The 14,507-nt window shown below is 48.1% G+C and overlaps 2 protein-coding genes across 2 annotated transcripts in view; one reads left to right on the forward strand and one right to left on the reverse strand.

Annotated features, from left to right (window-relative positions):
* The window catches only part of fbh1 (F-box DNA helicase 1), a 57,822-nt gene extending 47,408 nt beyond the window's left edge, over positions 1 to 10,414 (reverse strand). The window contains exons 1-6 of the mRNA XM_086010691.1: positions 10,184 to 10,414; positions 9,068 to 9,123; positions 7,464 to 8,146; positions 5,445 to 5,575; positions 3,282 to 3,417; positions 876 to 1,063 (exon numbers count right to left, since the gene is read on the reverse strand). Of these exons, the coding sequence (XP_085866817.1) occupies positions 876 to 1,063; positions 3,282 to 3,417; positions 5,445 to 5,575; positions 7,464 to 8,146; positions 9,068 to 9,077 (1,148 nt within the window). The 5' untranslated portion in view covers positions 9,078 to 9,123; positions 10,184 to 10,414. The remainder of the gene's footprint in view (positions 1 to 875; positions 1,064 to 3,281; positions 3,418 to 5,444; positions 5,576 to 7,463; positions 8,147 to 9,067; positions 9,124 to 10,183) is intronic.
* A 2,566-nt stretch (positions 10,415 to 12,980) lies between these two features.
* ankrd16 (ankyrin repeat domain 16) overlaps positions 12,981 to 14,507 on the forward strand; it is a 24,593-nt gene continuing 23,066 nt past the window's right edge. Inside the window, exon 1 of the mRNA XM_086010696.1 lies at positions 12,981 to 13,302. Within this exon, the coding sequence (XP_085866822.1) occupies positions 13,070 to 13,302 (233 nt within the window). The 5' untranslated portion in view covers positions 12,981 to 13,069. The remainder of the gene's footprint in view (positions 13,303 to 14,507) is intronic.

Raw genomic sequence — 14,507 nt, forward strand, 5'->3', positions numbered from 1 at the left:
TTTCTGAGAAAAATGAAACTAAAACAGGGAAAGCAGAAATGAAATTTTTGACTGAATTTCCCCCACCTCCAAGACTACAATTGGACTATAATGAAACTTTGGGCACAACAGACCAGACTGAAATTAGGACTACACTTCTTACTGAAGGCTGTGAATGGGAAAAAAGGCTAAATCCGATCTGAAAGAAAAAGCACAGCAGCTGGCAAGCAAAAGGGGAATAAATAGGGTCCTGTCATCACAAGGAAAGCGAGACACAGCTGGAATCAATAGACCCCTACTGTTGGGGAGGTGGAAATAGGGCAAGTGCACATAGTAAATCAACGGGACGGGAAGCATCTGGAAAAACGCAACAATGATGGGGCACCCCAACTCTACTACAGGAAACTCTTTATTATCCGACACCAACAGGACCGGCGTGGTGCCGGATTATCAAAAAGTCCGGATTAAAGAGAGGTATAGTTTAAAAGGTACGAGAGCGCCGTACACAGCAACAAATCCAGGCTTCCCTGTTGCTTAGCAACATGTGCAGGAACTCTGGCTGCAAACCAAGCGTCCCTGTTGCTTAGCAACAAGTGCACGAACCCCGGTTACACAGCCACAGATCCAGGAACTGCTACTAATATGAAGTAAAACTTACCTGAACCTACTCCTGAATTTTGACGGTTAACAGAGATTTCCGGTTATTTAGGTGCTGGTTAAAAGAGTTTCTAACAGGGCACGTCCATCATCTTTAGGCCTTCTTGTGCCCACCTCTGCAGCCGGAGACTGAAAGCACGCAGTCGGTCCGAAGCGAATGGCCTGTAACCAGCTACCAAGGACCGCAGCAGGCATCAGACGCGGTGGAATGGGGACCGTAATAGGGAGTCCTGTCCTACCTGTTGCTGATATTGATGTCCCTTTCTCTCGAGGCAAACAGCAAAGTCGCCATGCAGTACAGGATCTCCGTCACCTCCGTCAGAGGCAGAGTCGAACGGGGTCGCTGCAGACAGGAGATCAGTCGCTGGATGTCTTTCACGCAATCGGACAGGAGAATGATCACAGCCAGCACCGCCCAAACATTTGTCTAAATAATATAAAAACCACACGCAGTGACATATTTCTTTCTGTACAGATGTACTTTGCAGCCTTCCGGACTCAATATCGAATTCAACAATTTCAGATATAACCTCGGCCCCTATTATATTTTTATATATATTTTTTATCCACACCTTTGTTTTGGCCCTTCCCCCTTTTTCTCTCTCCCACATGGCAGCTGTCTCTCACTCTGCCAGCGCATTTCACACCTAATCTAGAGCCGTCTTTTGTCTCTTTACTTGTCCTATCACCATCTCGTCTCGTCTTGAATACCTCTTAATGTCTCTTCACTTCCCTTTTGTTCTTTCATCCCCTCCCCCATTTTCCAGCCCCCAAACTGGCCTTTTAATCCGTTTCATTTCCTATGTTTTTTCTTAGTCCTGACGAAGGGTTTCGACCTGAAACGTTGACTCTATTTCTTTCTCCACAGATGTTGCCTGGCCTGCTGAGTTTTTCCAGCATTTTCTGTTGTTATTAGGGATTTAGTGTGCCTGGCCAGTACTGTGGCTCCCTTGGACATACGTCTCCAGGCTGGCCCTCTGACCAGTCTCAAATCTCATCCCCCATTGTCCTTGATGCTCACACTGTTGTTGCCCATCACTGACATCATGGAGTGGGCTAGAGGGGAGCGATCAAGTATTAGGCATCTAATGGGCACGAGAACCAACATTTATGTAAAAAAAGAGTTGTTCTAAGGTTTGTTTTATTTTTGGTTTCTCCACTCCTCTGGATTCCTTGCTGGGATACTGTCCCTCAGCCACTCTCCATTTCAACAACAACAACTTGCATCTATCTAGCACCTTTAAAAGTAGCAAAATGTCCCAAGGTGCATCACAGGAGCGTTATCAGACAAAACTGACACCGAGCCACACAAGGAGATATTAGGGCAGGTGACCGAAAGCGGAGTCAAAGAGGTAGGTATTAAGGAGCGTCTTAAAGGATGAGAGGTGGAGTTTAGGGAGGGAATTCCAGAGTTTAGGGCCCAGGCAGCTGAAGACAGGGCCGCTTGAAGCGAAGAAAATCGGGGATGAGCACGAGGACAGAATTGGAGGAGCACAGATATCGCGGAGGCTGTAGGACATTACAGAGATAGGGAGGATAGAGGCCATGGAGGGATTTGAAAACTGGGTGGCTCGGTATCAATTTTGTCTGATAACGCTCCTGTGATGCGCCTTGGGACATTTTGCTACTTTTAATCTATCAAAACCCTTTTTGAACCCCTCTATCAAATCTCCCCTTAACCTTCTCTGCTCTAAAGGAGAACAACCCCAGCTTCTCTGGGGCAATAGCTGGTCACTCGTTACAGGTACTCAGGCAGTCCAAGGTGACTATGAGAAAAGGGTTTTAGGCTGTATTGCTAGGACCATCAATGTCGAATGCTATACTAAATCAAGCTTAAGTACAACTGCACTTAAGAGCATTGTGCCCAGATTTGGTCCCTGTGCATCGTGCAACAACCCAAGTTTGTGGAGAAGCAGAGGAACGTAACCAGAATGATTCATCACCCCACAGCTCATAGTCTCCAAGAGTTAGGGTTACTTTAGAGGGACACAGGATTAGAGGGGATTTGATTGAGGCTTGTAAAACAATGAAGTGATTAAACTCAGATAGTTTGGACATGTTCTTTGACGGAGAGGGATGACGGGATTAGAGGTTAGGCATATAAAATTGTGCAGAAGTGTTGGATTAGATGCCAGGAAATGTTTCTTTTCAGAGTGTCATTGACCTTTGGAACAGACTATTGCAATGTTGGGAATGAATTTCCAAAGCTTTTCAAAAGGGGAGCTGGACAAATTCCCGAGAGATGAGGATATTTCCAGTTAAAGGGCGCATGTGGCGGACTTGCTGTAATTGAGTGGTTTGTGTTTGGAAACCTTTCTCGATTGCCAAAGGGACTTTTGGAATTTCCCAGAGTTTTTTTCCTGAATTGGGCACAGATTCTTTTCTATGTGTGGGGGTTTTCTTGTTCTGCCTCTCCGGGAGATTGGAGGGCTAGGGGGTGGGACAATGCTCTACCAGGTTGTACCGACATCTGGATGGAGCAGGTTTGGTAGGCCTGATAAATCTCTTTACGGCCTTCTTTTCACTTGAACGGGAAAAATATAGGCTGGAATTTGTTTTGTTTTTTAAACTGCATTTGGAGAGAAGTCAGCGCCGTACGAAAATGAGGGAAAGGGAGGAAAAACAAAAACACACAGGAGACATACCCCAGCTGCTTTGACCAAATTAGGCAGCCTCTGGGCCACACATGCTTCAGATTGTTTGGAAAGGGGGTGGTCTTTAAGGCAACTCAGGACAGCTTCAGAGTTCACAGACCGGCCCGGCTGGAAAGATGCCACATATCTAATTAAAAAGGAACCAGCAATAGTTAGAATGTTTGTTAAAAGATGATAAAAAAACACACAAAATAGGTTTAAAACAAAGCATAATCTGACAGCTGCAGAGAGAATATATTGTGGGGTGGGGCAGATACATTCCTCAAAAATTGAGTAAATTTGGTATTTCCCACTTCCCTAGTGTGCATTACACTTATTTGTCCCTACATCTATTTTTTTTTTTATTTAACCATCTCCTTTTCTAAAGGCAGTGACCTCTTGCTGGGGTGCGGTTTTATACGTCCCACCTTCTCTCTCCCCCCTCACCTTCCCTCCACCCGCCCTCACCCTCCTTCTCCTTTCCTCCCTCCCTCCCCCTGCTCTTAGCCTCCATCTCGCTGTACCACACACTACCTCAACAAAAGCAGGCAAGCATGTTCCCATAAATGATGCAATGGTCTCAGCCTCAGCCACTCCTCTATCAAAGATCCTCTTATCATTCTCCATTCCAACGGAAATAGTTGCAATATCTCAATGCTCTACTCAAAGAAAGTCTTGCATTTATATAACGCCTTTCCTGACCAACAGACGTCCCAAAGCACTTCACAGCCAATGAAGGCGTTTTTGAAGTGTAGTCACTGTTGGAATGTAGGAAACGTGGCAGCCAATTTGCGCACAGCAAGCTCCCACAAACAGCAATGTGATAATGACCCAGGTCATCTGTTTTAGTGATGTTGCTTGAGGATAAATATTGGCCTGAACACCGAGGATAACTCTTCAAAATAGAGCCATGGGATCTTTTCCTTCCACCAGAGCGAGCAGACGGGGCCTCGGTTTAACATCCGAAAGATGGCACCTCCGACAATGCAGCACTCTCTCAGTACCGTCCTGGAGTGTCAGCCTAGATTTTTGTGCTCAAGTCTCTGGAATGGGATTTTAACCCACAACCTTCTGCCTCAGAGGCAAGGGTGCTACCCACTGAGCCACCGCTATAGTTTCCCATCCCTGGCACAACCTGGCGAATCAACACTGTATTCTCTATAGGATAATCGAACTGTTCCAACAGTCAGTTAACATCAGCACTTCACCCTCTCACCAAACACAAACTATAGCTCCAGAACATTTTACACAGGTCAGGTGCACATAGGATGAGCATTTCAAGTGCCTAATTCTGAACTGGAGGAGCTTGTGCATGTAGATCAGTAGAACATTCCTACTCCTGCTTTTGGGTAAGGGATGGAAGAATAGACTCAATGGATAGATGCTGACAGATGTGGATGAAGAGAGAGACCTGGAATTAAAATCCATCATTGGATGTGGATAAAGCACAAGCTCCTCCAGTTCATGCTGTTCCTCTTTTATTGGTGCATCTTATGCAACGTCCGAGATTCCATCATCTTAAATGGTCCCGGCCAACAGCTGCAGACCTATAACCATCAGCACTTCACCCTCTCCCCAAGCACAACCAAAAATCTATAGCGGCAGAGCATTTTCACAGTTCAAGTGGCCATAAAATGGTCATTTCAAATTACATAGAATCTACAGCATAGAAACAGGTCATTCGGCCCAATTGCTCTGTGCCGGTGTTTATGTTCCACACGAGCCTCCTCCCACCCCTCTTCATCTAACCCTATCAGCATATCCTTCTATTCCCTTCTCCCTCATGTACATATCTAGCTTCCCCTTAAATGCATCTATGCTGTTCGCCTCAGCTACTCCAAGTCCCACATCCCAACCACTCTCTGGGGCAAGAAGTTTCTCTTGAATTCCCTATTGGATTTATTAGGGACTCTCTTCTATTTATGGCCCCTAGTTTATGTCTCCCCCACAAGTGGAAACATCTTCTCTACGCCGACCATATCAAACCTTCCAATAATTTTAAAGAGCTCTATTTAGTCACCCCTCAGCCTTCTCTTTTGTAAAGCAAAGAGCCCCAGCCTGTTCAACCTTTCCTGATAACTAGATCCTCTCAATTCTGTCCAATTAAGTTGGCTTGGTGACAACACAACTATAGTTAGGATACAAATACTTGATATTTTGACACTGAACACTCACTTTATAAGATTCAACACACAGAGTTCATCGTCCTTTGTAATATTATTTCTCTTCAGGATCCAGTCAATCTCCTTCACAGCACTTTCCTTTCCCTTCCTGTATTGACAGTACAACTTCTTGCGTGGTACAAACTGTGAAAGCAAGTTCAGAAAAACAATCCATCATAAATAAAAAGCGCTTCACAAACCATCGATTACTTTGATGTGCAGTGACTGCTGCAATACAGGTAAATGCTGCTTCAAGGACACCGGCAAAACCTCCTTGAAAAAGTGTAACATCCCCACCGACACCTGGGAATCCCTGGCCCAAGACCGCACAAAGTGGAGGAGAAGCATCCGGGAAGGCGCCGAACACCTCGAGTCTCTTCGCCGGGAGCCAAGCTAAAGCCAAGCACAAGGAGCAGAAGGAGCACACGTCAACCCAAGCACCCCACCCACCCGCCCCTTTAACCACCGTCTGCCCCACCTGTGACAGAGACTGTAGGTCCCGCATTGGACTCATCAGTCACCTGAGAACTCATTTTTAATGTGGAAGCAAGTCATTGTCGGTTCCGAGGGACTGCCCAAGAAGAAATGTTGCAGATATTTTGCGCGGAGCAAGATTCTGCAAACCGTTCATTTTTTTAAATTATAAAGTGTCATTGGTTGAGGGAGGAATGTTGGCCCGCACACCAGGTGAACAATGAACCCCTCCCCTCCTGCCATTTGTAGATCTTTTGGGTTCAATGGAAAAGGCAGGCCCATCGTATTACAGAGCGGCTTTTGCTTGAAGTGGCGTTCTGTACAATGAGAGAGAGTGAGCCACCGGTTGCCAAGCCTCCGCTAAAGCCACGCACGCCGGCTGCCGAGATGCTCATGACCTCAGGCCAAGGGAGGCTGATTAGTTTTTTTTAAATAAATCTTATGTTAGCTCCTTCCTGTGGTATCTTCCCTCGGTCAATAGGGGGCACCTCTGGTACCTCTCCCAGTGGTCACTGTGAGCTGGACAGTTACATAGAGGGGAATTTTAACCCCAAAAAAAGGCGGGTTTGAGTCGGGTGGGAGGGGGGAGGTTCAAGTGTTAGAAATCTGAATCCCGATCCCAACCCGCCCACTTCTGGTTTTGACGGGGGCAGGCGGCCAACCTGCTCCCAGAAGGCGGGTTGGCACTTTAAATATTATAATCAGGCTGCGTGCCTCATTTTGAAGCTCCATTTCAAATTTAACTTTGGCTGGCCGGGTTTCCCAGGCCTCGGGGAACCTGGCAGGAAAAGGAAGGCGAGGACTGCTGGATCCAGGAGGTAGGTGCCCTTCCACTTAACTGCTGGATCCAGTGTACCTGCTTCTGCTTCGCCAACCCCCCCGCGATCAGACACCACCCACCCCCGACCCTTCCGATCTCCCCCTGACCTCCCCCACGAGTCTACCGATCTCCCCCCACCCCCTCCCGTCTCAAAACCCGCCAACCCCCCCCCCGTCTCAAAACCCGCCACCCCCCCCACCCCCCCCTCCCTTGAGACTATTTTACTTTCTGACTTCATTAGATTTCGTCAAGATATTTTGAGTTAAAATAGTGGGAACTTTGGGGGGGGGGGGGTGGGGGGGGATGCTGATGCCGAGTAGTAGGATACAAGTTCATGGAAGTTCACAGAGGGCGGTGAGACAATTTGTAATACCCCCAGCGATTAATCGCAGAATGGAGGCAGGTTTAACCTCTGATCTTTGTTGCTCTGCATGGCTGTAGTTTAATCAGCCAGAGTTCCAGTCACCTCTGCTGGAAACTACTTGCGTGTAGACATCAGGGCAGAATCAGGCTCGGGTGTGATCGCCACCCACCCTTCCCCAATCAAACAGCTCTCCAAACACCCCCCAGCTAGGCTCCCAGGTGAAGAATTGGGACTTGTATGAAGTGTTAGTCCGCAGCCAGTGGGGGAACCCTGCTCTGGAATGAATGCATGCAGGGAAGGAGGGAGAAAATTGGAGCGGAAATTTAAGGAAGAACATTACGGTCCAACTGGCGACAGAAGCAGCCGAGGCTTACCGTCGGGTCACTGATAACACGTCGCCACTGCCGACAGACCGAGCTGATGCGATACAGGTCCACCGCTGGCAGGTGAAAGAACACGGCCCGGAGGATTTCATCCGGCAGCTGACTGATGTGGCCAGAAGGCAGAGCGTGGGAACTTGTGCACCCCAACAATCCAAAGTAAGAGTCAGGGAGAGGATCTACCTCCAGTTCGTCATCTTCAACCCAATCCCTCATTGCATTGCGCTGCAGGGTCACGGCTGCATCTTCTAGGCTGGGCCTCTTTGTCCAAGCGTCCCAGCCAACGTCGCCAATCCTGTTTGGGCACCCCAGCGACAGGACAGAGTGCTCTCTGTTGGACTCTGAATTCAGACCCAACGCGTCGCTTTCAGCAGACAAGTCGTTGGAAAGAAAGTCTTCAGGGTCAAAAGTGAAATCCATTTTGGAGGACGATGGGCCGACAATGGCTTTGCCACTGGTCGCATCTTCTGACAGCCTATTAGCGTTGTGCCTTTGGAGAGGGTACAACTGGGTTGCAGTCTTTCTATCTTTTCTGTTCCTCGGGTAGAGGCCCCTGTTTAAATCGCCGCTGGTGCCCGTATAGGTGAATGGTCGGGTCAGCGAGAATGCACCCTCGCGACTGTTGCTCAAGGACCAGCAGTCCGAGGAGGCAAGGCGTTTCCGTTTGCCTCGTCTACCTGTAGAGAAAGGGGGGAAACAAAAAAAAAGTGCCTTAACAGCATTGACATGAATCAACTGAGCAGCCTGCGGGTGGCGCTGTCCAGGGAGAGTATAAATACTCGGGCACGGGCCCAGCTTGCGCAGGACATTCTTAACAGGAACTAGTGAAGGACACAACTAGACCTCCATGTTGTAAAACAGTTGATTAAAGCTTTGTTTAATGCTTAGACCAAGTGCCTAGTACAGGTACACTACCGTTTATCCGAACTTCCGAAAACCGAAACCCTCTAAAAACCGAAGGTTTTTTCGGTCAGCGTAAGTCGTGCGCACGACATGACCAGAGTGGCGCACGACTTACGCTGAGCAGAGGGTCAGCGTAAGTCGTGCGCACGACCCCCCACGGACCCCCCCCCGCGGACCCCCGCGCCGACCCCGACCACCCCCCCGACCCACCTTCCGAAATCCGAAATTTTCCGAAAACCGAAACACGGCTGGTCCCGAGGTTTTCGGATAAAGGATAGTCTACCTGTAGTTTTCTTATGTCAAGCATAGTGTGGTGTCAGCTGTGGCTCAGTGTGTAGCACTCTCGCCTCAGATTCAAAAAGGTTGTGGGTTCAAGTCCCCACTCCAGAGACTTGAGCACATAACACAGGCTGCCACTCCCAGTGCCGCACTGTCGGAGGTGCCGTCCTTCAATTGAGACATTAAACCAATCCCCCGCCTGTCCTCCCAGGTGGGCGTGAAAGATCCCATAGCACTATTTCAAGAGTAGAGGCGATATTCCCGGTGTCCTGGCCAATATTTATCCCTCAGCCAACATCTCTAAAATATATTATCTGGTCATTATCACATTGCTGTTTTTGGGAGCTTGCTGTGCGCAAATTGGTTGTCACGTTTAAATGTCGAGATGTTAAAAGCGAGGAAACAGTTTCACTTACAATGAGCCATCACAACATGGGTCACACTGCCGCACCTGGGACTTTGGGTACACGAGCTGTAAAATAAAAAAACACATTAAATCTCGACAGGCCCCCAATGGCTCATCTGTTTAAGGGATTGACCAGAAAAGTCTCAACACAAGGCCCGGTCTGTGCCAAATTGGCTGGCCACAGCCAGATGGCAGTAGGGGCGTAACAACTTGCTTCAGTACCCCGGGTTAACACAAAATTGGCAAGGGTTCCCCCCCAATCACTATGCTCAAGTTGGGAAGTGCGAATGCAGGGATGCCAGCAAGGACTGGGATCAGGCCCCCCATGGTCGAATAGAAACCATAGAATTATACTGCACTGAAGGAAGCCATTCGGCCCATCATGCATGTGACAGCTCTTTGAAAGAGCTTTCCAGTTAGTCCCGCTCCCCTGCTCTTTCCCCATAGCCCTGCAAATTTCCCCTGTACATGGGGAAGAGCAAAACTAGAGGCCATCAATATAAGATCGCCACCAAGAAATCAAATAGAGAATTCAGAAGAAACTTCTTGAACCCAGAGAGTGGTGAGAATGTGGAACTCGCTACCACAGGGAGTAGTTGGAGCGAATGATATAGAGGCATTTAAGGGGAGGCTAGATAAGCATATGAGGGAGAAGGGAATAGAGGGTTATGCTGATAGATTTAGATGAGGAAAGACAGGAGGAGGCTCGAGTGGAGCATAAATGCCGGCATGGACTGGTTGGGCCGAATGGCCTGTTTCTGTGCCGTATACCCTATGCAATCCTATGCATATATCCAATTCCCTTTTGAAAATTACTATTGAATCTGCTTCCACCGCCCTTCTAGGCAATGTCACTTATGTGCACAGTGTTCAACAGTAATTCCACTCAGACTCCCCATTATCATACCCAACAGAATTCTATACATCCCCTATGTTTTGCCTCCATTAACCCGCTTGGCAGCTTACTCTGCCACACACACCATCATTACCTGGGAAATGGGCACTAGCTGCAGTCTGGGGAGCCCATCCTCAGACAGAATGGAGTTTGAAATCAGTGCATCATCCATTGGGCAGTACAGGACACTCAGTCAAGACAACCTGCGCTAATTTAATAGTCATTACTCACCATAAGCAAGATACTAGAGGCACTCGGTGCTTACATCTTGCACTCTCTGTGGATTTAAATGCTCCCCCAATTCTTCTTCTGAAACATCTCAAAGCCAGAGTTCCATTCCCATACTCCCCTCCCAATGCAATGCTAGCTTCAGTTCCAAGCCCCTCAGTGAACTTTTCCACATCGTTTCCACCTTATAGCCTCCTGCACTTCCCATTAACCTCAGACACAGCAGCAAGTCCCTCTTTGATTGATGGCACTGAAGGACCATTCAGCAAACCCGTTGGCTATGATTTACCAATCAGGAGGAGCAAAGGGGGTGGGATTCTACTGAGCAAGTTAGTCTCATTCTGGGACAACTGTGTGCTTTCCATGGGTTTCTTGATACGTGTTTATTCTCTTGTTAATACTGTAGTGGTTTTCAAACTTTACTGTGCGAAGGGAGTCCTTGCAAATATTGACACACTTCTAGGGGGTCCCCTGTAAATATTGACACAGTCTTCTCTCTCTTAGGCAGTCCCTCGGAACCAAGGGTGACTTGCTTTCATATTAAAAATGAGTTCTCAGGTGACTGATGAGTCCAATGCGGGACCTACAGTCTGTCACAGGTGGGGCAGACGGTGGTTGAAGGGTCGGGTGGGTGGGGTGCTTGGGTTGACGTGCGCTCCTTGCGTTGCTTGCGCTTGGCTTCCGCTTGCTCCTGGCGAAGAGACTCGAGGTGTTCGGCGCCTTCCCGAATGCTTCTCCTCCACTTTGTGCGGTCTTGGGCCAGGGATTCCCAGGTGTCGGTGGGGATGTTGCACTTTTTCAAGGAGGCTTTGAGGGTGTCCTTGAAGCGTTTCCTCTGCCCACCTGGGGCTCTCTTGCTGTGTCGGAGCTCCGAGTAGAGCGCTTGTTTTGGGAGTCTCGTATCGGGCATGCAGACGATGTGACCCGTCCATCGGAGCTGATCGAGTGTGGTCAAAGCTTCGATGCTCGGGATGTTGGCCTGAGCGAGAACACTGACGTTGGTGCGCCTATCCTGCCAATGGATTTGCAGGATCTTGCGGAGGCAGTGTTGGTGGTACCTCTCCAGTGCTTTGAGGTGCCTGCTGTACATGGTCCATGTCTCAGGCATACAGCAGGATGGGTATCACTGCTGCTCTGTAGACCATGAGCTTAGTGCCGGGTTTGAGGTCCTGGTCTTCAAACACTCTCTTCCTCAGGCAACCGAAGGCTGCACTGGCACACTGAAGGCGGTGTCGGACTTTGTCATCGACGTGTGCCCTTGTTGACAGTAGGCTCCCGAGATATGGAAAGTGGTCTACTTTGTCCAAGGCCTTGTCGTGGATTTTGATAATTGGGGGGCAGTACTGTGTGGCGGGGACAGATTGGTAGAGGACCTTTGTCTTGACACAGTCCTAAGGGATCAGCTGTAAATATTTACCCACACATAGGGGACCCTTGTAAATATTGACACACTTCTAGGGGAGTCCCTGCAAATATTGACACACTTCAAAGGGATCCCCTGCAAATAGTGACACACTTCGGGATCCCCTGCAAATAGTGACACACTTCGGGATCCCCTGCAAATAGTGACACACTCCTAGGGGAACCACTGTAAATATTGACACACTCCTAGGGGAACCCCAGCAAATATTGACACACTCCTAGGGGAACCCCTGTAAATATTGACACACTCCTAGGGGAACCCCAGCAAATATTGACACACTTCTAGAGGATCCCCTGCAAATATTGACACACTTGCATTGCAGTTATTGATGCTCCTTAGGAATCCCCTGCAAATATTGACACACACCTAGGGGACCCCCTGTAAATATTGACACATTCCTAGGGGGTCCCTGCAAATATTGACACACTTCTACAGGGTCCCCAGCAAATATTGACACACTTCTAGGGGACCCCCTGTAAATATTGACACATTCCTAGGGGGTCCCTGCAAATATTGACACAATCCTAGGGGAACCCCTGCAAATATTGACACACTTCTAGGGGACCCCCTGTAAATATTGACACAATCCTAGGGGATCCCCTGCAAATATTGACACAATCCTAGGGGATCCCCTGCAAATATTGACACACTCCTAGGGGAACCCCTGCAAATATTGACACAATCCTAGGGAAACCCCTGTTAATATTTCTCTCCACGGATGTTGCCTGACCTGCTGAGTTTTTCCAGCATTTTCTGTTGTTATTCCCCTGTTAATATTGATTATTTTGGGATTTTAAATATGTGCTTACCTTTTCAGTCTATAATAAATTTCTATAAAAGCGCTTTTAAATAATGAGAGTTGGTACTTTTAATTGTTCAAAATTCTGACTGAATCAAATTGGAATTGACAAAGGGACCCCAAAACAATAGCCTGCCTCTTGTTTTTCTCTAAGATGATGCGCATTGCCAGCATTTTCTGATTTTATGCCCTGGGAATGTTTTTAGTCGGTCACCAACAATCGAGAGGTGGGGCTGAAACCCAAGTGCATGTGATGGCTCAAAGCAGGCTGCAGTAAACAGAGCTGGTCAGCCTGCCAGCACTTACTGTCAAGACTCATGCATGTATAATGCTCCTCCACCTGGGCGAGATACCAGAGACTGAGCACCAGCACTGGCGGGACCCAACCCCAGGGAGGGGAGGGGGGTGAGGAAAGAGGGCTTCACACAGTGAACCTGTCAGGCTGCAGAATGAGCACAAAGCAAATGAGCTTGTTTGCAGATGATTACAAGTGAGAGGAGACATTAAGTGTGCAATATTTTTTGTTTTTAACAGAGTTATATTTTGGGACGTGGATATATATTTAGATTAAAAAGACAAAGTCAAGCACCTCATTAGAGTGACCCAAGAGGGGAGCCTTTGCCTCCTTAAGGAAGAGCTGTGCAAGGACAAGGGAGTCAGGAATGTGATGCTAAAGGGGCACTTTGGGAGTTCGGGTGACACCCTGCTGCATTATGCAGCCAGGCACGGGCACCTGGAGATCCTCAAGTACCTGGTGGAGGAGCTTGGCACCGAAGTCGAGCTGATCAACCGTGATTACAAGCGAGCATTGCATGAAGCGGCGTCCATGGGGCACCGAGAGTGCCTGCGGTACCTGATTGCTCAAGGGGCCAGGGTTGACTGTTTGAAGAAAGCTGATTGGTGAGTGGCAGCGCTGTTGGATAATCTGCGTACCAACAACAACTTGCATTTATATAGCGCCTTTGACAAAGTAAAACGTCCCTTGGCGCTTCACAGGAGTGTAATCAAACAAAATGGACACCGAGCCATGTGAGAAATTAGGACAGGTGACCAAAAGCTTGCTCAAAGAGGTAGGTTTTAAGAAGCGTCTTAAAGGAGGAGAGGTGGAGAGATTTAGAGAGGGAATTCCAGAGTTTAGGGCCTTGGCAGCTGAAGGCACGGCCGCCAATGGTGGAGCGATTAAAATCGGGGATGCTCAAGAGGCCAGAATTAGAGGAGCGCAGATATCGCGGGGGTTTGTGGGACTGAAGGAGATTGGAGATAGGGAGGGACAAGGCCATGGAGGGATTTGAAAAAAAGGATGAGAATTTTAAAATCGAGACGTTGCTTAACCGGGAGCCAATGTAGATCAGCGAGCACAGGGGTGATGGGTGAATGGGATTTGGTGCGAGTTAGGACATGGGCAGCAGAGTTTTGATGACCTCAATTTCTCAACCGGTGAGCAGTATGGCGTGTGTATCTCTTGGCTTATTTAAATCTCATTTGTTCTGCCTCTCGTGAAGTCTTCCTGCATCATTAGCTGTTCCCCACCCAAGTGGACAAGTAATGGCCTCCCTACTTCCCTCTCAGGTGGATGTAAAAGATCCCATGGCACTATTTCAAAGAAGAGCAAGGGAGTTCTCCTGGTATCCTGGCCAATATTTAATCCCTCTACCAACATCACTAAAACATGATCTGGTCATTTATTTCATTGCTGTTTGTGGGAGCTTGCTGTGCACAAATTGGTTGCCAAATTTCCTACATTACAACAGTGACTACACTTCAAAAGTGATGTAGGTAATGGAACAATATGAACAAGAGCAAGACATCAGACCTGAAGGGGGACAGCATAATGTGATTGGCCCTGGAGTAGTATCTGCTTATTGTAGAATACATCACTGTGTTGCTTGAAGCCTCAATTGTGGAGTCGCCCTGCAGCCCTGTGCTTGCAGCAGGGAGAGGCTAGATGGCGCTCAAGATTGGTCTGAACAAAGCAAAAAAAACATTCTGGAAATTTGAAACAAAAACAGAAAATGCTGGAAATATTCAGCCAGTCAGGCAGCTTCTCTGAAGAGAACAGAGGGATTAATATTCCGGGTGTAGACCCTTTGTCATAATGGGAACAA

This window comes from Somniosus microcephalus, chromosome 17, assembly GCF_052327205.1.
Source record: "Somniosus microcephalus isolate GS21.2 chromosome 17, FLI_Smic_1.0, whole genome shotgun sequence".
Lineage (NCBI taxonomy): Eukaryota > Metazoa > Chordata > Chondrichthyes > Squaliformes > Somniosidae > Somniosus > Somniosus microcephalus.